The 24,793-nt window shown below is 42.4% G+C and overlaps 1 protein-coding gene and 1 pseudogene across 1 annotated transcript; both read right to left on the reverse strand.

Annotated features, from left to right (window-relative positions):
* Nucleotides 1–12,946: 12,946 nt before the first annotated feature.
* On the reverse strand, nucleotides 12,947–15,589 carry LOC100707021 (cytochrome P450 1B1 pseudogene; annotated as a pseudogene).
* A 1,445-nt stretch (nucleotides 15,590–17,034) lies between these two features.
* cyp1c1 (cytochrome P450, family 1, subfamily C, polypeptide 1) lies at nucleotides 17,035–19,225 on the reverse strand. The gene is given in 1 exon segment (NM_001279575.1): nucleotides 17,035–19,225. A coding segment is annotated over 1 exon segment (1,581 nt). The 3' UTR covers nucleotides 17,035–17,644.
* Between the last annotated feature and the right edge of the window lie 5,568 nt (nucleotides 19,226–24,793).

Here is a 24,793-nt window from a genome sequence, read left to right on the forward strand (position 1 = left end):
TTTTTGGAGGGAGTTGCGCTCTCTGAGTTTTTGTGTTTCCTATTTTTTGCATATTTGTCACACTGACATACTTCAGCTCATCAAACACATTTTAATATTAATCAGAGATAACCTGATTATGTCTTGGTCCAGCTGCTTGGTCTCTGAAGCCTATTTTTCTTTGTTTCTCTAACGTTTTTACTGTTAGTCTCAGGTGGAGATGCAGGCTGGGTCTTCTCTCTAAGACTGTTGTCACCATTATGGCGAACATTAGGCCGCCTTTGTTTCCTGTGTTTTGTAATTGCTTGCCCATAGTATTCCCAACTTTTTATTAAATGCTGTGTTAGTTTTATTCCACATGTAAAGGGACTGAAACCTTTTGCCTCATTAGTCCACTGGATATTTTCCCCAAAGTTTTGAGAGTCATCCAGAAGTTTTTTTTGGCAAATGCGAGAGGAAGCTTTGTGTTCTGTTTGGTCAGCGTTTTGGGTTTTCACCTTGGAATTCTCCCATGGATGATATTTTTTGCTCATTTTCCCTCTGACCTTCTGGGGTCTTTTGTGACCTCCTGGATGAGTCTTTGATGCACTCTTGGAGTAATTTTAGTAAACTGGCCACTTCTGGAAAGGTTCACCGCTGTTCTAAGTGTTCATCTTTTAACCTGCTTACATTTTGTTGTCCCGTCAGCATAAAAAGCTGCAAATATTTCAAAAACAGTTACTGCCAGCCTCTTTTAAAAGGCTTGGCTCGGGATTCTTCCCGGAGTAATCAACTTCAGCAAGTTCAACCAACTATTTCCAAGTATGGCAGGCAGAGTAGGGAGCTGCGTGCTCAGCTGCATGCACCTGAATCTCTCCTCTGCACTCTGCTTTGGGGTCTGGCACAGGCGCCGCTGTCTTACATAATGCTCTGAGATCACTCGCCAAACGTTTAATGCTGTAACACATATTTGTTGACAACAGTTTACTTTACTTTACTTTGCACGCCAGTTAACTTAACAGCCTTCCCCAAATACCTATTCAAGTGTGATTTAGTAATGATGCACTGGTATGCAGAATGTTATCGCATTTTTGCTAAAAATCTAAAATGCTGCCAACCCATGACACTGACATCAAGGCAGATTAATATCTCTCTGGAAATCAGCATTTACACAAACAGCCTGGATGCAGTTGGCTCCTGTGTTTCTTCTGGTTTTTCCTCTCTGTTAGATCAAACATGGCTGCTCACCCTGGAGACGGAGATGAACGGCTTGCCAAGTTGTCTAATGCTGGCAGGGTGAGTAAACGGCGTCTCCGGAATTTTGTGTTAGCTACAGCATTTCGATAAGCGCCCTTCATCCTCTCTCTTTTACTCTTCATGATTCACACCTCCACTGCAGCTAAGGCAGTCATCCGTGAAATCTCTTGCACCCATCTTGCCCGTATGACGCTTTGAATACGGGGTGCACAGACAATCGCGCTTGAGCCTCCAGCAGATGCATTGTCCTGCACACTAGCATGATGAAAACCTCACGTAGTTAAAACATCAGCACTCACACATGTGACATCCTGTGGACATCTGTTTTCTAGGAAATGTTGGACGCTCATCCAGCTGAATATTGGTGACGCTTGTTGTGCGTCCCTAAGAACTAGGCTTTAGGCGGTCAATTAAATTATCGGAATCTGTTTGGCTCTGATTAAAGTGTTATGCTTAATTTCCAGCTCCAGCTTTTTGCAGGAATAAATGCCCACCAACACTGACAGTCAGGAAGAAAGCAGCTTCACACAGATAGGCAGGAGTTGAAAAATGTCCGCTGCAATCGTCCAGAAACTGTGTGCAACACCTTGGTACCTTGTGTGCTCTAGGAAATGATGAATAAAGGATGAATAAAGCACTGGGCATGCCGCACATCTATGCATCCATATGAACTTCAGGTAGTGACTCCTATGGATTTGCCAGCTACATCATTAAACTGAATTTTTTGTCATTTGCAGAAGTTTTCATCCGATTGTCCAATTCTGGATCAGCTGAGCTTGAGCCCATCCCAGCTGTTGTAGGGCAAGAGAACTGGTACTCCCTGGACAGATCATCAGTCAGGCCAACACACAGAAATAGCTAACCATACACACTGATGGGCAATTTTAGTATCACTAATCAATCTGACCCCATGTTTTTGGATGACAGGAGGAAGCATGCAAACTCCACACTTAAAGGCCCGCTGCCAGATTTGAATCCAGCACCTTAAGCATCTTAGGTAACAGTGCTAAACGCCGCACCACTGTGCTGATGAAAGGGCTCTAAACCAGAAAGTGAAAAAATACTGCTTGTCTAAGACCAAGTAGCATTCCTAAAAATGTCAAAATGTTGAGTTAAAACAAGCTTTCTGTTGATTGTGCAGTGCACATTTTTCATTTTTCAGCCAATAATTACCCTCGAAATTGGCACCGCACATAGGCTGTGTGAAACTGTCATTTAGGATAACAGGAACTGAAATATAACATCTCACACTGTCAACAAGCCTGCACGTTCCAAGCGCAGAGCATTCCAAGTCTTATTAGAGCTATGTATTTCCAGTGTAGTGGTCGGCTCCAGAAAACCGTTTGCTCTTTCGCTGAGTGGGGAGACTCTGACAGGCAATCAAAGCCCACTACAAAAAAGGGAATGTAAAAACAACTGAAAATGAATCCCTATGAACACAAATAGCGTGTTGCTAAATTGTTTTGGTCTGGCGTTAAGCATTGCCAAAAAGCAGGCTTGAAGTGGGATGGCGTGAAAGCCGGGGATGGAAGGGGGGGGCACTCCACAACAGCAGCAGCAGCAGCAGCAGCAAAGAGATGAATTCTGGGTAGCTTGTTTGACACGGGACGATGCGACATGTTTTTATTTTTTATTTTTTTCAGTGGGATGGTTAAAATATTATTTTAACGAGTTAGACTTTCTCATACAGGCGCCATGAAACCCCAGATTATGGTAAATGGGCTGGTACTTACATAACACTTTTTCAACACAAACTGAGCACTCAAAGCACTTTTTTACTACAAGCCTCACTCACCTAATCACACACACACATTTATACAAGGCACTTGTCTTGTATGACCCATTCCACCTGCTGAGCCAAACTTTTGCCCCCAAATTATGACAGCACAAGGCTCATTGCTCTTTCCGCAGTCACCTTAAATCATAATTACAGAAATAATTTTTATGATTCTTCTATTATATTCTAACCTATTCTCTCAGGTTTAGCATCATTATGTAATATAATGAGTGTAATACACACTCACTGTGGATTCTGCAGCTACAGGACTTTTTTGTTTGACAGATTAGTCCATCTTCTAACAGTAGGACCTGGAGACTTTCACTCAGTCCATTCTTTTCCACATTAAGTGCTGTGTAGAGAATGTGACAGTGACTAAAACCATCTGGGTTTTTCCTAAACAAATACCTTGGATGACAAATAAAGTGCAGGTGCTGATCAGAACTGAGCCATCAGGCTGAGGGACAGTTCTCAGCACTGCCATAGCAAAACTGAGGAGGGGCATCAACAGGCCGAGTATGCCTACAGGAGGAGGATATAGCCCTTTTCCATTAGTACCTACTTGGATCGACTCAACTCGGATAGACCGGTTTTCCAATACAAAACAGTACTACCTAACGTAAATGGCTGTTGTCATAGCAACACGTCAGAGCATCCCACAACATAATTAATATGGGATACGAACACTACAACAAAGGTCGACTTTGAGGCAGGAATATGCCTGCTGCTGCGGTCTGTGGCAATTCGTCAGACTCGGGGAACAGGGCGTTGTTTTTGTAGCCATTTCTGTCATTTCCAGGTTTCAAAAATGGCGGTTTTGATCTTCGTGAACGAGACACTCTCATGATTCATCAAGTGACGCTATTGACCAGCCAATCTGCAGCCAATGCAGTCTGATGATGTCGAATTTTAGCACCTGCTTGGATTGCTTGGAACCCTGGCTGAGTAGGTACTAAAAAAGTACCTGGTACCAGGTAATATGACCTAATGGGAAACCCTTAAACCCACGGCGAACTGTGCAGAGTCGATCTGAGTAGGTACTAATGGAAAAGGGGCTATAGAGGCCTTCCTCACTGATAACAGGTGTGGAGAAACATCCAAGGGACCTCAATCCCAGACCACAGCCTCAGACTCGCAGAGGAGCTCAACACCTTCTTTGCTCAGTTTGAGACCACACCTCCCCCGCACCTAAGGCAGGAGGTATAGACTGACAAAAGGTATAGACTGGTATAGACAGCCTCAATGACTACAGACCTATGGCCCTCATGTCAAATCGGTCCACGGTGGATGCCCTCAACATCACCCTTCACAGAGCGCTGAGCCATCTGGAGAACAGGAAGAGCTATGTGAGGATGCTGTTTGTGGACTACAGCTCGGCATTCAACACCATAATTCCGGACATCCTCACCACCAAACAGGACCTCCATCACATCCCCCCTGCAGGGCTGCACTCTCAGACCCCTACTGTACACCCTGTACACCTATGACTTCACACCAACCCACCTAACCAAAGTCTCTGTCAAGTATTCTGCTAACACCACTGTGGAGACAGCCTACAGAGCAGAGGTAGAGAACTTGTCCTACTGAAGCTCGGAAATTAACCTGAAGCTGAACATCCTTAAAATAAAAGAACTCATGATGGACTTGAGGAGGTGTAGACAGATCCACTCCTCTCTCATTGTAAATGGTGAACAGCCGAATGTGTCTCCACCTTCAGGTTTCTGGGCATCCACATTTCCGCCAATCTCACCTGAACCCACAACAACAACGGCCTGGTAAAGAAGGGGACTTCCTCCGTGTCCCTAGGAAGAATAACCTGGACCAGAAGCTGCTGCTGCATGCGACAAGTCTTTTCTTTGCACTACTTGCAAGCACTTTGCAACTTTTTCTCTAATGCGTGCCTTTCTCTTATTTTGTATATATCCGTCTTGATTGTGTATATTTCTCCCGTTTGCTATTTATTCCTGCTGTTTACAATTTTTATTTAATTCCTACACAGTTGGTGTGAAGCACCCACAACTTCATTGTACAAGTACAACCACAAGGAAGGGCTATTCTATTTTTATTCTATTCTATTGTATTCTATTCAGATGATTGCTGAGACACGCTGGCACAGGCTAATGATGTTGATTTTGTGTTACACAATATACAGCCAGCAGTCTCTGCCTACTTGTATTTATTCCTGCTTTGGGGCTTAAATAAATGGAAATGCTATAATATGGAGGGATTTTAGAAATTTGTGGCAATGGATTGGAGCCTTTTTTCCCTGTTTTCCTTTCCAATTTGACAAAGTGCCTAAAGTAAGTCCTAAAGTACATTTCTGAATTTGATGTTGAAGAACTTGACGTTCGTGCACAGTGCCTCCCACTCTGTCCAAAACCTTTGAGCCAAAGATCAGCTGCCAGGGTCCAAAGTCTTGTGGACGGCCTCTCTGTGGTGTGTAGGTGTCCACATCAAATTTCCCCCTTTTCACTGTGGTTATTGCAATTGTGGGTGCCTGTCACAATCACGTCGTCCGTCATGGATTCAAGAAAAGGTTAAGCATGCTTCATATTATAAGAAGTTCACTTAAAGAAAAAAATTGACATTTTAACTGATTCATTTATTTGCTTTGTGGTGAAGATTTAAGTGGGGGCAGCCTTTGGAAACAGAAATTCGGCTAACTTTATTTTTCTCATATGCTTCCTCTGTTTTCCTTAGTGTTCACCTTTTCTCCATGGCTCTTGTGCTTCCCAGTCTGTGGTTGCTCTTCATTATTCTAGCTTGTCTCCTTGTTTCCTTCACTTGTACATCCTCCCTGCACCTTAGCTCCTGTCTTAGAGTCTCCCAGACATTATTTATGTTGTGCCAGAGAGATGGATCAACTGTGAAACCTGCTGGTACTCATTTCAGCTCGGTTTAATTTATGTAGCACCAGTTCACAGTCATCTCAAGTTAATGTATATTCTGTAGTACAGACCACACTCCATTTTAACAGGACGACACCTCCGGCAGAACCAGGCATAGAGTGGCCTCATCCAGCCGTAACTCTGAGCTACATCATAAAGAAAAGTTTGAAGCCTAATCTTAAAAGTAGAGAGAGTGTCTTTCTCTCCATCAGACTCTGGTGGCTTTTGTTTGTTTCCTTTCCATTTTGATTGTCTGTCCCATCCATCTTTGGTTTGATTTCCATGTACTTTCCAAGTTAGAACAGTTTTTCTGCTCGTCCACTTGTGGTTTTCTGTGTTTATGCCCTGTGTTTGCTGCCAGCTCCAGTGCCAAGGTTCCTCGTGCCTACTTTGGTTCTCTTGTGGTACACCTCAGTGAGTTCTGTGTTTTCTTGGACTCCTTGCCTCCCTGCCACTTTGCCCTGCATTTGGGTAATCCTTTGAACTTTAACATGTCACTTTTTTACAAATCCTCTGCATTTGCAGTAACACTCTGTGTCTGTCCGAGCATAGGCAAGAGTCTGATTGGCTATCATATATGTTACTAGAATGTGTTTTGATTGTAGATTAGACAGCATTTGGAGACCTGGGGATTTAACCCTAGCACTGGCTTATTATACCTCTACTAATTAAAACTTTAAGGTTAAATACAATTTAAACAGGCAACCATTATGAAAATCTAAACCCTGCAAGGTTGTTATGAAAGGGAAAATTATGTATAGAGAGCTAAAACATTTTTGTTCCATGCTGTAACACATTCATTTCTGCTGTAAAGTTGGGAGTTTTAATATTTACTTACTTTTGGAGCGAGCCTTAAGTGGCCATTAGAGGAACTGCAGTTTTTGGCACCTATGCACTGGCGTTTTGCCAAGAAGATGTGGTGAAAATTTGCCTCATCTGGGCTTCTTGATCTCATTTCTTTACCCACAGACAACATTAAGCAACATAAATATCCGTTTAAGAAAAAAAAATCTTTATAGTAAAAAATCTTCAGAGTGAGTTTAATTTACACTAAGCCAAAAAATTATGACAGTTCAAGTGAATAACAGTGATCAAGACACCAAAGTGCCGTGACAGTATAAGTCACCTGCTAGTGGAAATGTGTGTTCTGTTCTGGGTTTCTGGCACCTAACTCAAGGGATAACCCAGTGTTGTGTCTACACGTGACAGACAATTGAGCAAAGAACCAGTTTTAAATTGGATCCTTAGGTACAATTTTACAGGCAGACAGTAACAAAATTCCTAATTTGTTTCTATTTCTTTAGTTGAATCTAAAAAAAAGAGAGAAAGAGATTAAAAAAAGGATTTTGACAGGCAAAAAATAGTATTTTTGCAACAAGAAGGTGATTCCCAAAAAACTGAAAACTTGGCAAATTTCAGCATCGTGTGCAAAAGACAGGAAAAGAAATACCCCCCAGAGACCTGACACAGGACCTGAGAGACGCATCTGGCTCTTCAGCGGACCATTTACTGTTAAAAAAGGGTCTCAGTGGAAGGGTGGCTGTCAAGAAGCCATTCTTAAGGAAGGGAAACGGGGAAAAAGGCTGAAGAGTGCCAAATTACACAAGAACTGGACTGAAAATCAGTGAGAGTGATAGAGCGATGCATTTTTTTGGTTCAAATCATCGTCAGTATGTACACAGAAGGTCAGGACAGTGGTGCTGCAAATTACAAGAAATCTGCCTAAGAGAGTTCAGGCTGTGTTGAAGAATAAAGGTGGTCTTACCAAATATTGACGTTCAAGCTCATTAAACTGCACAAACTCTGTTTTTGCCTTATGTGCTGTATTTGTTTGCTCATGTTTAAAAAAACTGCAAGTATTTCCTATTTTCTTAACAAAATATAAAGAAATGAGGGGTGACTTGAAGCTTTGCACAGTTCAGATATACAACAGTCAGTTACTTCCTGATCCCTCTGTCCCTGTTGCCATGGTGTGAGAAAATACTCTCCACACGCGAGAGAGTGAGACAGATTATGTTTAGTTTTAGTTTCCTTTTCCAACATTAATTCCTACTAATCCAATCTATTCTGCTAAATTAATCAAAGTCATGTCTTTTTGAACTACTTTCAAGAAGCTCTCATGTGTGCCCCTGTTTTATTTACTCTCAATTCTTTCACCCACTCGTGTATGGGATATCGCTCTGCCGAGCGTTTCCAAAGCTCTTGTGTTACTTGAAAAAATACACAGAGCAATAATCTGATTTATTTCCTCCGTTTTCAAAAACAAATCAGATATGCGTGCTCCTCAGGGGGAGCTCATTGTGCCTCTTGAAGAAGTTCCAGTCTGGGTTGCAAAACAGTTCTCCAGTGATTTGTTATTGTAGAAGGAGACACCGCTATCTCTGACACTGCACAAGATTGATGGCCTCTTGAAGGTGCTGGACCTACAGGAAAGTACCCGAAACTTTCTCAGTGGGTCTGAGGAGAATGGCTTTATCGGGAGACAAATGAGGTCATGAGCTATTTGCAGGAGACATACTATAATAATCTAATTTGCTTTCTAGGTTTGGCAAATGAAAAGGGAGTTTTTGTTTTTGCTTGAGTGAAATCTTGCCAAGTCCTGTTGTCATTCATAGAAAGTAAAGAGGTGCAGCTGGTTAGACGATGAGGAAAGTGCGTGGTGAAAATGGGGTCTCCTCTTATTTAAACCTTACTATGAACAATTTTCACTGTATATATTTTTAAAACATCACAAGAAACCAGCAGTAGCATGCACAAATATGAGATTATAGGATAATGAAGGCAAATCTAGCCAAAATACGCATTAATCAATATAGATGCACATAATTAGGAAGCTATATGGCCTATGGTCTCCAAAGTGTGGTCTGCAGCCTCTTTGTGGTCCATGAAGGTACTGCAGGTAAGTTTTTTTTTGTTATTTTTTAGATTTAATATTTACATTCGGAGCTGTTAGTATTAATTTTTTCGAGTTAAAGCGGTGCCCATTCAAGGAAAGCCATCCATTGTCTTCCGCTTATTCCTATCAGGGTCGCCTAACCCATCCGTCATAGGGCGAGATGTGGGGTACCACCCAGACAGACAACCATTCACACCTATGGGTAATTTAGTACCACGATTTAACCTAACCCCACTAACTGCATGTCTTTGGACTGTGGGAGGAAGCCGGAGTACCTGGACAAAATCCATGCAGAAATGGGGAGAACATGCAAACTCTGCGCAGAAAGGCCCCGGCCAAAAGGTGGAGTTAAACCCAGTCGAACGGTCTTGCTGTGAGGCAACAGGGATATGTGATAAATATGTGATATAAAATGAAAGCTTTTATGAAAATTGACCTAAACAAAGCAAGCAATCAGAAGAGCAAAAAGAAGTCAGTGATAACCCAAACAGATCTTAGTCTTGTGTGTTTATCAGAGTGTATGAAACTTTCTTCCAGATCCCACATTGAGAAGCAACACTTGAAGACTTGAGCATGAGCAACCATAAGTTCTTCAGCATTCCTTCAGCAGCCTAGCAGAGTGCTAGTTTGTTCAGGCTTCTGTTTGGGAGCGATAAAAAAACACGTCAGGTTTTCCAACAGAAGTCTCTCCAAATTTGTGAGCTAATGAGGACTGTATTTCCCAGGCATTAGGCCACATATTTTGAGTCATTTCATCATCCGGTTTTCCCAGCATCCTAGTTTCTCATAGTTCTCATTCAGTGATGTGATGCCACGTAAGAGTTGGGTTTAATATTATCAACCACCTTCCACCGTCACCTGGAGGAAGTTTTGCAACATCAGCCTCCAGGTCAGCGTGTCTCGATGATGGAAGACTGCAGACTACTTCTCCACCACACTCTCATCCACGCCCTGTGGTTTCTCTCCACTCTATGAACATCACATCACAGAGGGGGTTTTTTTTGGCAGTCAGTTTAGCCATTTAACATAAAAACCTAAATGTTAGAAGGCAGCGTCGCTCAGTTTCCACACGTAACAAAACTGACCACTTAAATCCACTTAACGTGAGTGACCGTGTCAGAGCGTGATGTAAACTCCCATCTGTGAACAAAAACCACATGCTTTGCTGTGCGCTCACGCTCTTCCACTTCCTGAAAAAAATAATTGTTTATTATATGAAAAGAAATGCACCAAATGGAACTGCTCATTGTGTTATTTTATATCAAAGACCTTTCTCTTCGCCACTGTTCCAAAACATAATCCCAGCACAGAGAAAACAACAAGAACTAGCTGTTCCACCCTATAATAATGAGTTGGGTAATTGTTTATAGAAAGGGGGTCACTTGACATGTCTTTATGATGGTTGCGTGAGGCTGTAGCCCAAAACACAGGGAAGGGTCGCTAGCTGTTAAACTCTGTCAGCAATGTGTTAAAATGCAGAGAGTACAGCAGGATCCCAAAGTTTAAGGTGGCACGGCTTGATTATAATGTCAAACAGACCATAATTATAAGTCCTGCTCAGTGTTTATGCCTATGACATAATTCCACAGAGCGTTCAAAAGAGAGGAAACGCTGAACATCAAACAAAAATCCTCTGGTGGATGTGACACTGCCTCGAAATGCAAATTGCAGCTCTTTTCTTGTTTTCAGGAGACAAATCGATTCACAATGAGAGTCATTTAAAAGATGGAGCACCAGTTTAGAAAGAAATCAGGATTATTAATGTGGCAGGCGGCCTGTGCGCTTTCATGGAGTGGAGGAAATTTGGTGTAAATCTGTCACAAATACACCACGGTTAATAGAAATAGCACAGCTGAGTGGTTGAGCAGGGTCATGAGTTTCTGGGACATCGTCAGAGGTTTCAGACGAGGCGGAGGAGGTAGGACACATCAGATGTGTTCTTACTACTCAAAGTACTTAGTTTAGTTATAACCTCCTAAGACCCGAACTCTTCCACGGCATGCATTTTTAATTTCTCTTTGATATTTGGGCATATTGGGGCCCGATAAATGTAAAAACAAAGAATTACCAGATTTTTTTTTTTTTTACCTTATTTTTGTTATTACGAAAAATAAGAGCCACATATGAGGATATTCGTTTAAAATTTTGATAGAACAGTAGCAGTATAATGTCCTCGTAAGTGGATATCAGGCCCTTGTAGAGCAAAATTGAGTATTTTGGTCTAAATAACCCAAAATATGATGTCCACATCAGGTCCTAGGAGGATAAAGAAATGTGCTGCGTGGTCGGTGCACGCAAAAGCCAGGACGTAATATCATGTGATAGGATATGAATATGTGGGAAATGGCTTTGGTTACTTTACTCTTTGGAAATGCCACCTTTGTCACTTTTGATTTATAGTTTCTAGTTTTTTTTTAAATCCCAGAGACTTATTTGTTCTTGTTATTGAAAGAAAAATATTTGCTTGGTTACTTAATTCCATTTTTCCCCTTGCAGCAGAATGATTAATGCTCTCCTCACATTTTTTAATACTTTGGGTTAGCTCCGACTACCACGCAGAAAATTACAGCCACAGTGCTTGTTTGCCACTTTTTGGATGTAGAGTGTATCTGTGGTCAGTGCGCTGGTGTTGAGGGCGGCTTTATAGGAAAGATTGGCTAAACAAGAACATGAAGCTTTTCCTAGTCAGTGCTTAAACACAATGTTCCGCTGTGTTTCTGCGGATTTTTTCTTCTTCTGGAGAACGGGACTTGGTCTATTCCAAGTAATACTACCTCACCGTGTCATCTACCAAACAGTGACTGCACTTTGCATGTCAAAACTCTAGCAGTGTGGAGGGGCGTTTTTGGACGGAGCCCTGAGCTGTGGGAGGTCACTCTGTGGCTCTCTGTGTACGTGCAGAATGTGAATAACCTCAGAGCTGAACAACTATCCGCCTGTACACTTTTCTTTTTTTTTTTTTTGTTTTCCTTTAAGGAGTGAAACTCGTCAGGTTCGAGGGCTGCGGGGTGTGCGCGGAGCGGGTGACTCGGGGTGAAAGGGAGGCTTTCAGCTGGACACATTTCATGGATGTTTTGGGAAGCAGTGATGGAAATGGGGGAGGTCAGGCAGCCCATTCCTTCCTCTGGGGTCCTTGTGGTGTCAGAGCAAAAAAAAAAAAGAGGAACGAGAGCTTGTAACAGTACAGAATGTCTTCAGCCCCGTCTGATTTTAACCCAAGTGGAAACAAGTTTAGCCACAGTGCTGCTCCTGCAGGTAGACTCCAGACCGCTCACTGAGGCCAGTGCTCCCACGAGACATCCAAAGGGAGATAAAAAACGAAAGGAATGAAAATTATAAGCTGCTACCCACACTTAGACTAATATTTATAAACTATACTTACAGCAAGAGTAAATGTTGAACATGGGGGCGGTTCTGGTTTTCCCAAAAATAAGCCAGTCAGTCTGGAGGGAGGGAGGGAGGGAGGGGATGCTGAATGTGTTGGAACTGATACAAAACTTGCGTAATTGCTGCTTTAAATCCCACGACAGTACAAGTAACATACAGGTGCTGATATAAACACAGGTGGGTCTGATCCTAAAGAACGGCAGTAAACAGTGCTCGCTGTCTATTTGATGAAAATAGGAAAAAACTGAAAATCAGCAAAAATAGATACTTTATTGGACACATATATGTGACACAACTCGGTTGGGAGCATTTTATCGTTGCAGATGGCTTGAAATGAGCAAATAAGCCTGTGTAGTTAGAACACTATATATGCAGTGTAAGTACAGACTTCTTAGAAGGGATTGGGCTTGCTTCCTCTAAGCCAGAAGTGTCTTTTTTACCTATGATGTCAGCCTAGTAAATGAACAGCATCTCAGTCTATTTGCTTAAAAAAAAGAAGAAGAAGAAAGAAAAACTAGTCGCACACTAGTCAAAAGTACAGCGCGATCCAGGTTAAATATTGATGAGGGCAGCTTGTGGCTGCTTACTGTTGCCTGTACAAATTTACTGAGTCACTGCCTGCATGTTAAGTTTATACAACAAGGCACGCAGGGCCTGTAACCCATATTAATCTTTCACCACAACACTGAGCCTAGACATCAGCTTCTATTATTATCTCTTTGACCTCTCTGGCCCCTGTGATTCCCAGCACTGCTTGCCGATACACCCCAAAGAATCAGATAGAAGTCAGTAGGAAATGTTTATTGTACGTTAAAGGCACTGCAGAACACAGACTGGATCATGTTGATTATGAAAGCATTATGTAGCAATTCAGAAGGGTCTGGCTTATTATTCAGACAGTAGTGTGGTATGCACACATGTGGTGTATTGTGTGTACAGAAGAAAACAGTATGAGGAACAATGAAATCAATGGCTTTTACACATTACATGAGTAATTATCAGAATACATCAGCATTATATGTGATTTAAGAGCGCACAAATGCACATGGCTTGCATTCTGGATTTGCAATAACTTCGATCATTCAGTACATACAAAGATAAATAGTTCTCTGGGTGAATAACTGTTCAAATGAGACCACACAACGGGCATGTCAGCGAAAAAAAAAAAACAGTCTAGAGGGAAATTTATTTTTCACCACCAGTTTATATTGCAATTCAGCGTGACTCCCACTAAATACCCTCATATAAATACCAATACGTACTTAAGATTTATTATGATATGTGGTTTTTGAGGAGCCCACATCAAAGTTGTCATTATATCTTGTTCCATATTTAGGCCTTCTTGCCTAAGTCGCAGTTTTTCAGAACTGAAGGGCAAAACTGCATTTGAGTTTGCATTTTGCTCCCAATGCCAATTTCAGACTTCTCATTAAAAAAGCACATCAGTGTGCAAAAGAAAAATGTTTTTGCATTTGTGTGAACCGATAGCTTTTGCTTTAGTCACAAAAGCTTATTCTTTGTCATCTTAAAAGGGTGCACAATCTATTTGATGCAGACATAACTCCTCTTTAAGGATGCATACTTTACATAGCATTGCTTCTTTTTATTTTCAGAACCCATTCTCAGACATCTTTTCACTGGCTTTTCAGTGACTCTCCCCTGAGTTTGGCAGTGATCTTGTAATTTAAAGGCTTCAGTGTTAAGCCATAGGTAGAGTTTAAAGAGAAGTCCTCATTTGGGCATTTTTCAAAGCTGCACTGGTGCAGAAGAATCGCAAAGAACACAAATATCTCAACTTTGGCTATCTGGTCCCCAATGCATCTTCTCTTCCCTGCTGAGAAGATCATCACATTGTTCGTGAGGTCTTTGTTTAGGGAGCCGTTTTCATCAATGAAGCGCGAGGGGTCAAAGATATGTGGGTCTTTCCACATCAGGGGGTCGTGGTTGACGGACCACTGATTAATGAATACCACTGTGTCCTTGGGGATGGTGAGACCGCTGACAGTGACGTCTGAGGTTGTGGAGTGGGGGATGGTGACAGGAACAAAGCTGGTGTACCGCATGGTCTCATATATGAAGGCGTCCAGGTAAGCCAGGTGTTGTCTGTCCTCGACAGATGGCAGCCGGTTTTGCCCCACCACCTTGTCAATGAGCTCATGGAGTCTGGTTTGAATTTCAGGGTGTTTGGCCAACAGAAGGACAATCCAGTGAAGAGCAGTGGAGACGGTATCCAGACCTGCACCGATCAAGTCTGCCACAGTCGCCTCTGTGTAGCCTACAGTGAGCTCCTCGCCTTTCTCTACCTCATTAAGGACACCAATGATGGCATCGCTTATGTCCCTGGTCACCTCTGGATCAAAGGTCTCTTTATGCTTCTCCACTTTGTTCTTGACGAATGCAAAGAAGTCCTGATTCAGGCTTTTGAAATTTCTGAAGACAGTGCGGACTGGATTAGGGAAAGACTGAAGCCATGGCATCACATCAACCAAGCTGCCAGCCCCTACTGTCTGTCCAAACTGATCCACCTTGTGCAACAAGGCTCTAAACTCCATATCATCATGTCCGTAACGCTTCCCAAAGCACAAGGCACAAATCACATTAGCAGCAGCAACTGTCAGCTCTTGAGCTGGGTTGAAATATTGGCCCTGAGCACTGAGTTTGAGGAAACTCTCCACTAGCTCTGTGGCTTCAGCCACAATCTGCTGCTCAAAGGCTTTTTTGGTCTGACTGTTGGCAGACGAGAAAGCTCTGATTGTAGATTGAGCAATTTTCCTGTGCATCTTCCACTGTTTGCTGTAATTTGTAAAAGTCATGCTTTTCCCCCCAGAAACGAATTGAAAAGATACAAAGTTGGGTCTACCTGCAAACTCTGTGCTGTGCTGTATCAGGGCCTGACGAATAACCTGGCCTCCATTCAGGACCACAACGTCACTGCAGCCCAGTCGTATCTGATACACTTCACCATACTTTTTCGCTAGTCTCGTGAAGGTGATGTGAGGCATCTGGCCCAGCTGCAAGGCATTGCCCACCACAGGCCATGCGAACGGTCCCGGCAGTCTTCTCTTGAGCTTGAGGTTCCTGACCCAGAGACAGGCTTCCAGACAGAAGAGGAAAAGAAGTGATACGACCAAAGCAGGCTGTACCTGCCCGCTCCATTCTCTGATGATGCTGCTGCTGCTCTTCACACCAAACTCTGCATCTGTTTGAGCCATTGCTGTTCTATCATCCACTGCATCTAATAAAGATTTCACTCAAAATTGAAAACAACTTCCTCTTTTTTCTGGTCTTTAATATATTGAAATATTTGAGTGGTAAAAAAAAAGAGGGTTGCCTCTCAAGTGATTGAGAATAGCTCGATCAGGTTGAGTAGTTAGCAGTGTAGCAGCGTGTCTTCAGACGACCACTTAAGAGGAATGCAGATTCAAGCCTTAACACTTCGCTTATATGTATCTCTACGGTGGGAGGGTTCAGCGACTCAGGTTTTTTATTATCTCTCCCCTCCCATTTTGACCTTAGTCCTATTCCCACTCAGGACTCCTTCCAGCAGCGTCCCTTGTAGGATGATGTTGGAAAAGGAGAGCAGCCACTTAATTGACAATGTTGCCAAAAAGTAGAGATTTACTGTTTTTGGTGCCAAAATGTACAAGAGAATGGCACATAATTAAAAAATAAACAACTTTCACATACCATGTGTCGCCAAAAATAAATGACCACAAAATATCAAATATGAATTTATCGTTGTGGGAGTTTATTCAAGGAGGTATATATTGTAATATATGTAAAAAACAAGGAGTTGGAGATTTTCATTTTCCTTTGTTCTTTTCACTTTCCTACAACTTTCTGAGACCATTTTAAACATGACTTGGTTTTGGTTATTTACAGCAAAGCTGTTAATTACAACCATACAGGGAAAAGGCCTCTGGGACATCATCATGAAAGCTAGAGGTTTCGAACTCCAAACACTGAACCAGCACAATTTATTATGCTCTATAAAATATATAGACAGTGTTATTGTTGGCATAATAGACCTTTATACAAAGATCTCTGAGATAATGTCACTCTAAGGCCTGTGGTTGCATCAAAATAGTCTGAAACAGAATGCAAACAGCTGTAAATCTGCTTATGTGGGTGCTTGTGTAACAAGGAGATTCCAAAAAAAGCATCAGCTTGGGTTTTATTGATATTCAACCACAATTCAAATATTCCATAGTGCTCTATTTATGGAAAAACAACAACAAAGGGATCCTTGTGTCGCTGCTGATATCATTATGCATATATATATATAATGATATATGATGAGATAATGAGATATACACCTACATTAGCGTGCAGTGTTAAAGCCTAACTTTCAAGACTAAATAAAAAATACACATTGAGCTTTGAAAATTCACTTTTATTCATTTCAGATACAGCTTATTTTTGCATTATATAAAGCCTCTGCAGGTCTTGAATGAAACATTATCACAAAAACAACGCCTTAACAGCCTACTCGTGTTTATTTCATTTTTCTCTTTGCCCCGATGCAGACAGAGAAACACATCCCTTGAGCATCGCAACATCGATTCCTGAATACAGTGGCTTTAAGAGAGTGCAGTGACATCCGTGTAGCTTTGTAAAAGTTACTGTAAACAAACATGTCTATGCAAATTTGCTGCACATGTGTTTCATTGTACTGGGGAGACATGCATTTGGCATGGGTAGTGCTGGAGTGCTTGTACAGTAAAAGTTAAATCTGGGTCCATGAAGTTTGTGAAGTTCATTCTCCACTGCAGCATCTTCTTCGTCCTTTGAAAAAGGGACGTACGCTTCTTGATGAAAGACTCCGGCTCGGCTGCCCAGCTTCATAAACATGTCATTTTTGTCTCCTTTGATCAACACACTCTGTTTATTTTGTTCTTTCTGTGAGTACAGTAGATAGTGAAACAGCTTAAATTGGAATTCCTGAAAAAACTAAATTATATATATATAAACATTTTTATGTGACTTTATGTGGCAATGGTTAAATACATATATTTTACATATTACAAGTTACAACAATAAGTCAGCTAGTGACTTGATGACATTCACAAGCATTTCATACACAGTTATAATAGTTTAAACTGACTTTGAAAGGTTTTAGCTAATTTTTCCACTCATATCCTTGATAGGCATAAGACAAACACACGGCCCAGAAATATGTACAAAAATGATCAAGTATAGTGTGAACAAACATCTATTACCTTTACACTGTATCACAGGAGTCCACAAGCATGCTTTTTGACCTTTTGCAGCTAACGATACATCTTTAAAATCATGTCCTCAGCCCTGCACTGACAATAATTCAAATACAGAACATGTTAAGATATGAATTAAATATCACTGTTAAATATGATAATCATACAACCATACGATTTAGTGCAGGTATATGGATAGCCTACTCTCATCTAAATGTCACAGGTGGGAAAGTATTTGCTGGAGTCTCAGTATTTGGGGGAAAGCTGTTCATGCTGGGGAAACTAAGCCAAGCAGCTTTCCTCTCAGCTTGGTGCTGACACGGAATGGAAGGGGCTTCAGTGCGAGCCCATAAGAGCAGTCGAGAGTGACGGGCTCAGAGGGGTTGCTCTCAAAACTGCACTGGTGTAGCAGGACTGCTGTAAATATAAATACCTCTACCTTGGCGATCTGGTTACCGATGCAGCGTCTTTTCCCTGTTGAAAAAATCATCACACTGTTGGCTTTGTCTTTGTCGAGGGCCCCGCTTTCGTCGAGGAAGCGCGAGGGGTCGAACACGTGAGGGTCCTTCCACTTCAGAGGGTCGTGGTTGACGGACCACTGATTGATGAACACCACCGTGTCTTTGGGGATGTGGAGCCCTTCGATGGTGACGTCTGAGGTTGTGGAGTGTGGGATAGTGAGGGGGACGAAGCTGATGAAGCGCATGGTCTCATAGATGAAGGCGTCCAGGTACGCCAGGCTGCTTCTGTCTTCAATCGATGGGAGTCTGTCTCGGCCGACTACTTTGTCTATGAGCTCCTGCAGTTTGGCTTGTACGTCTGGGTATTTGACCAGGAGGAGGAGAATCCACTGCATGAAAGTTGAAATTGTATCTTGACCTGCTCCGATCAGATCTGTGACTGTTGCCTCAACAAACTCTTTGGTCAGCCTGCTGTCTTCTCCGTGCTCAATCACACTGATGATGGCATCGCTCATGTCCCTCGTCACCTGAGGATTGAAGGACTCTCTGTGTTGCATCACTTTGTCTTTCACAAAACCAAAAAACTCCTCGTTGATGTTCTTGAAGTTTTCATAGACACTACGGACTGGGTTAGGGAAGGACTGAAGCCAGGGCATGACATCTACCAAGCTACCAGCACCTACTGTCTCCCCAAACTTGTCCATTCTTTTTAGCAAGGTCCTGAACTCTAGGTCATCGTGTCCATACCTCCTCCCAAAGCAGAGAGCACACATGATGTTAGCAGAAGCTACTGTAAATTCATGAACAAGATCAGAATACCGTCTATCAGTGCTCTGACGCAATAATGCCTGCACCAGCTCCATGGCCTCGGCTGTAACGTGCTGCTCAAAGGCTTTTTTGGTGTGGCTGTTTGCAGAGGAAAATGCTCTGAGGCTGGACTGTGCAACTTTCCTGTGTGCTTTCCACTGTTTGCTGTAATTAGTAAATGTCAAACTCCTGCCTCCCGAGATCATCTGGAAAGAGAGAAAGTTCGGTCTGCCTGCAAACTCGGTGCTGTGCTGTATCAGAGCCTGGCGGATCGCTCTCTCTCCATTCAAAACCACAACATCACTGCAGCCCAGCCGGATCTGGTACACGTTGCCATATTTTTTGGCCAGCCTGGCGAAGGTGATGTGAGGCATCTGGCCCAGCTGCATTGCGTTGCCGACCACGGGCCAGGCGAAAGGTCCCGGCAGTCTTCTCTTCAGCCTGAGGTTCCTGACCCAGAGGCAGGCTTCCACACAGAAGAGGAAAACAAAGGTGGCAACTAGAGCAGGATGGACCTGTCCGCTCCATTCTCTGATGATGCTGCTGCTGCTCTTCACACCAAACTCAGTGTCCAGTGCCATTGTGACAAGCCGCCTGCACACTTGCTTCTCAAAAATGATTTAAAAAATAGTTTCAAAGTTAGTAGAGCTGCTGACTATGTAGGGAAAATATAAATCACTTATATATCCATAGCATCTAAAAAAAATAATATTTTAGATGTTACTGAAATGACAGTGAGGTCATTTTGATAATGAATAAAGTTTTTTTCTCCCTCAGACAGTCTTTTCATCAAGATAAGGCTTAAGTGCCTGATTTTTTGCTTCACTCCAGTGTCTTATATGTTTTGCAGTTGGTGGGCAGGGCTCGGGATAACTTTCATACTCCTCCCATTGTGGTAGCCCCGCAGACCCCGCTATATTATCTCTCCGCTTGCCGGTCGCTGTTGGAGGCGCGCACTTGAGAGAGCCGAGGGACACCGTGAGCGAGCAGCGTGAACGACCGCCGACGGAGGAGAGGAAAAAAAGACGTAGCAACTGGTGACCGATTAACTAGGACAGTTTGTTTAACTGTCCTAGTTAGTGGGAGGACTTGCATAGCTTGCACATTTTAAAGTGCGTCTTTTGTGTGTGTGTTTTTTGTTTGTTTTTATTACATGATTTATTTTTTAAGGCTCAGAAAACTTAGCGGGGAAATTTTGGCTTGAAAAAGGTGTTTGCATTCGGTTTATCCAGCTCTAGAGGAAAAATATATTCGGGGGAAAATGATTGTCATACTTTCACGTGTATCTATTTTTATGCAGAATTTGGCGAGAAACAAGCGCAGCGTTTTGGGAAAGTTGCAGCTGCTGAATTAAACCTGATGTAATCTCTGTGCACTAACTCGTCTTTAATGTAAGGCTCAGCCTAACTGTAAAAGCCAATGTTGTGACTTTAATTGTTGATTCTTTTTCCGGGAAGTCCTGTGAGTTTTTTGTATAACAAATTAGAAAAGTTGTGCACCTCTCAGAAACGCATCTTTCACAGCCTTTTTTTAATGTCTTTGTACAGCTTTATTGCAAAAATGTGTGTCTGTTTTTTACAGTGACTCCTAATATTATAAGTACTTGCATTTTTTTAAACAGACCCATCAAATATCTCATTAGCACTGTGTTAATTAGAAAGAAAGAAATATCACACAGAATATTAGATAAAACATATTACAAGGTTTCTTACTACTTCCATTATTCGTCTTAGCATCACAAAGAGGTAGAATAGGTTTACACAACAATCTAGCACAATAATTCAGCGTGGACAAAGCCATGAATTATTCATACTTGGGTTTCCTGCAACAGCTTGTTTTCTCCAACACATAAACTGCGCTTCTGCATGAGACACCGGGTTACATCATAGCACAGGAAACTTCAGGTGCCCCCCCTTTCAGCAGTGATTGCAAAAGCAAAATGCGAGGCCACTTCATTGTTCCAGTCTACTTTTATTCTCTTCTCTCCCTCCTAACTAGGAAATGTCAAGCTCCGCGCTTTCCCGTGGTTTTCTCTTTAGATCGAGTTGTATTAATAGACAATCATATTCCCGTTAATTTTTTTTTATTATACCATCATTAGAAAGTGATGTTATTTCCCAAAGCAAAACATTTTCCTTTAGCTGTGTGGAAGACAAAAAAAAAAAAAATGTGTTTCTTGTTTTCCCACCAGCTGTTAAGTTTATTTTTGCAGGGAGGTAATGACCCTCATTAAAGGTACTAAAACATTTCCAAAGTAAGTCACTAAGTCAGAGGGACAGAAACTCCGCTACCCCACAGGCGCACTTTGTCTTTATCAACAGGACAGGAGCGAGCGTGTTGGAGCGAGAGGAGTGTGGGTGGTAAGGAATGACAGCAGATGCTGAAAATATTTTTTAAGAGGGAAAAGATAATATGTTACTCTACAGATAGATCATACAAGACACATTTCTTATTGGTCAAATTTATTATTATTAATAATAATAATTATTATTATTTAAAACATTTTTTAAAAGTTCATTTCACCACAGAGTTTATGTCACAGATTATGTGACAGCATCTACAAAGCAAACCAGTCACTGCTCTGACACATACACATTTATTGTCACCTATTTCCATACTAACCATATCTCCACAGACTGTAGTGCATAACATTCTGATTGTGTAAACACATAAAAAAAGAAGTTCTTATGTGCACAGCATATTTAAATTATGAGAGCAAACACAAAGGTAACAATAAAAGTCACTGAAGTGTGTCATGTGTCGTTCTTTCATGATAATGGACCTTTGAGAGCCTTTTGCAGATGTCGAGCATTTTCGGAGCTCTGCCTGAGAGCTGTTTGTCTTGAGAAATGTGGTGTGGCTGAGCACCAAAGCCTCCAGAATTATTTCTTGGTTAACCAGAGACATTGCAATGTCTTCGAAATACTGCCTGCATTGGGGGATGACTGTTTCTTCTCTGTTCCTATAAGGGGGGAATCCCCCCCTCACCTCCACCAACACCACCGACACCACTACCTCCTCCTTCTCCTCCACCTCCCTGAGCCTGGTCCTCATATGTGGCCACTCGCATCCCCATAATGCTAATTAGAGCCAGGTTTGTGGCTGACGAAGGGGAGGGGGTGCTTGGGTGGCAGGATGGTGGAGTGGGGTCTAGTTTGCGTGCATGTGTACGGGAGGTGCAGATGACTGGGTCTGAGGGAGAGGGGTGTCATGTGTGCATTTTGCGTGTGGTTGCCGTGTTTGCTTGCGATTGCTCCTTGTAACCTGGCTGTGAAAGGTTGGCCCTGACCCTGTGTTGACTCTGGCTGAGGGGGTGGATTAGTCAGAGGGGGGTTTGGGGCGGAGGCAGGGATGGGGTCTATGTGCCGCTGCATGTCATGTGCTGGCGGGTGGGTGCTTTCTGTGTGGAGACAGGACCAATGGTAGGCCAGGCTGCCCCGTCTCTGGAGCTAATCACTGTTTACTAGTCTCATTTCCACTTCTCAGTGAGCTACTGTCACGCACAGCACCGACAGGGAGGAAGGAAGAGGGAAGGGGGTAGGGGGCTTGTTGAGGTGGTGAGGCAGGGAGGAGAGGAAAGTCAGCGGTCCAACAGGCAGTTGGGGAGCTGGTGGAACTTAGGAAAAGGGAAGGGGAGAGTGAATACAGGACTTGAGAGAACAAAAGTGAGCCAAGACTAAAAAAAAAGTGGTTAGAAGCAACCAAGACAAATCAGTAAACAAACCAACAAAAACATCTTCTGGGCCAGCTCCATCTCCGGGAGCCGCGAGGTAACCACCGGACGTTGCTAGTTAGGGATGGTGAAGTTTGAAATGACAGTGTTTTCTGCTGCCAGACCACAATATGAGGAAAGAGACACTGGGAAAAATTGTCACTGTCTGACCCGATTGTTGTCTTAGTGAAAAGACCTGACAAATGACAAGCAAAGCACCCTTTTTTGTCCATACCAGCCAAACAGAGATAGCCTGTTTCAGACTCATTTTCTCTTCTGGAAAGACTGTTTGGATCAGATGAAGGTGTTGTTTGTTCAGAGTGTCCAGGGAGCAGGAGACAATTATCTGTGGTATTCTCACATGGGTAAAGATTATCATTATTTGAACTCTGTTGCAGACAACTGACAGGGTAAAGACTGTTTAATGGTTTATTGTGTTGTCACATATCTCCACTGGGTAGTGTGTAGAAAAGTGCAGGGCTATGGTGCGTGTGTAAAACTGGATTTAAAACAGTTCTGTATTTGACAGGTAGCCAGTGCTGGGAGTACTGGTCTAATTCTTTTTTTTTTTCAGTACCACAAGTGTTGCACCACTGTGCATCATGGTCTACAAAGAGCCAACCACAGAGATAGTTTGTTCTTGAAATTTCAACACAGACTGAACAATGACTGAAATTCCTGGATTGCGTGTGGAGGTTAGATGTCAGTGTCTGTAAGTCATACTCACTGTGGTGTTAGAGGGTGGGGTGAAGTGGGAACTAAAATACATCCTGTCTGTCTGTAATCCATTTATTGATTCTCAGTGCTACCCAATTCTTGCTCATGTATACCAGTCAGGCATAATATTATGACCACCTGCCTAACATTATGTTGGTCCCTCTTTTGCTGCCAGTCCTGACTCACTGAGGCATGGACTCCACTAGACCCCTGAAGGTGTGCTGTGGTATCTGGCACCAAGATGTTTGCAAAAGATCCTTTAAATCCTATAATGTGTGAGGTGGGGCCACTGTGGATTGGATTTGGATTTTACACCACATCCCACAGATGCTCGATTGGATTGAGATCTGGGGATTTGGTGGTCAAGTCAACACCTCAAACTTGTTGTGCCCTTCAAACCTTTCCTGAACCAGTTTTGCTTTGTGGCAGGGTGCATTATCCTGTCGAAAGAGGCCACAGCCATCAGGAAATATCATTTCCATAAAAGAGTGTTCATGGTCTGGGATAATGCTTAGCAACAAAGCATGACACTGCCTTCACTGGCTAGCCTCTTCCCATAGTACATCTTAGTGCCAGGGGTTCCACTGGTAAGCGATGCACATCCACCTAGACATCCACATGATGTAAAAGAAAAGGTGATTTTTCTGACCAGGTCACCTGCTTCCATTACCCCATGGTCCAGTTCTGATGGTCACATGCACATTGTTGGCACTTTTGGCAGTGGACAGGGGTTAGCATGGGTACCCTGACTAGTCTGCGGCTATGCAGCCTCTTAAGAAATAAATTGCGATGCAATGTGTATTCTAAACATTTTCTGTCGGGACCAGCATGAACTTTTCCATGAACTTTTTCTGAGCTACAGTAGCTGGTCTGTTTAATTATACCAGCCTTCACTCCCTACGTACATTAATGAGCCTTGGCTGCCCATGACCCTGTCTCTGGTTCACCACTATTCCTTCCTTTCAATCCTTCTGATAGATGCTCGTCTAGCCATTACAGTTTGGTCCTTGTCAAACTCGCTCAAATCCTTACACTTGCCCATTTATCCTTCTTCTAACACCTCCTGCTTCTTTGAGAACAAAATGTTCACTCTCTAATCTATCTCACCCACCACACTGATTTGCACTTTCACTTCATATATATTGTACATTACTAATTTATGTTTCTTATGTAAAAAATAATTGTCTTTTTGCCTTTAACATTTCTTTACGGAGATTTAATCTATTAGATAAATCATGTGAATGATTGAATGAAACGAATGAAACAAAAGTTGTCACCAGAAGCCCCGCCCCCTGGGAAGGGATGCTGGAGGGATGCTATTTTTTTCCCTCTGGAAATTTTCTGTGGTTTGGAGTTCTACACTTTACATGTGTGTTTTTGTTTGTATTTTTTTATATAGGATGGTTGTCCAGCTGGTTATGTAAGGCAAATGTAAGGCTTCAGTTAGCTAACATTAACTGTTTGCAAATGACAACAAAATCAGAAGTAATGAAGTATAGTGTGAGCTAAGTTTTTTTGTAATCTTTTATTTTTCTGTGTACATTAGCAGAGTAACAAACTTGTATCACTGTTTGTAGTAAGCGGCTGTACAAGCAGTATTTTAACAGTTGAAGAAGCTAATATGGGGGATATAGGGAGATTTTTTTTTAAGATTTAGTTCATATAATTTGTCTGCTACAGCTTTTGTTGCAACTCTTTACTGCTGGTTTGGCTGCTCTGT

Source organism: Oreochromis niloticus, linkage group LG19, assembly GCF_001858045.2.
Source record: "Oreochromis niloticus isolate F11D_XX linkage group LG19, O_niloticus_UMD_NMBU, whole genome shotgun sequence".
Taxonomy (NCBI): Eukaryota; Metazoa; Chordata; class Actinopteri; order Cichliformes; family Cichlidae; genus Oreochromis; species Oreochromis niloticus.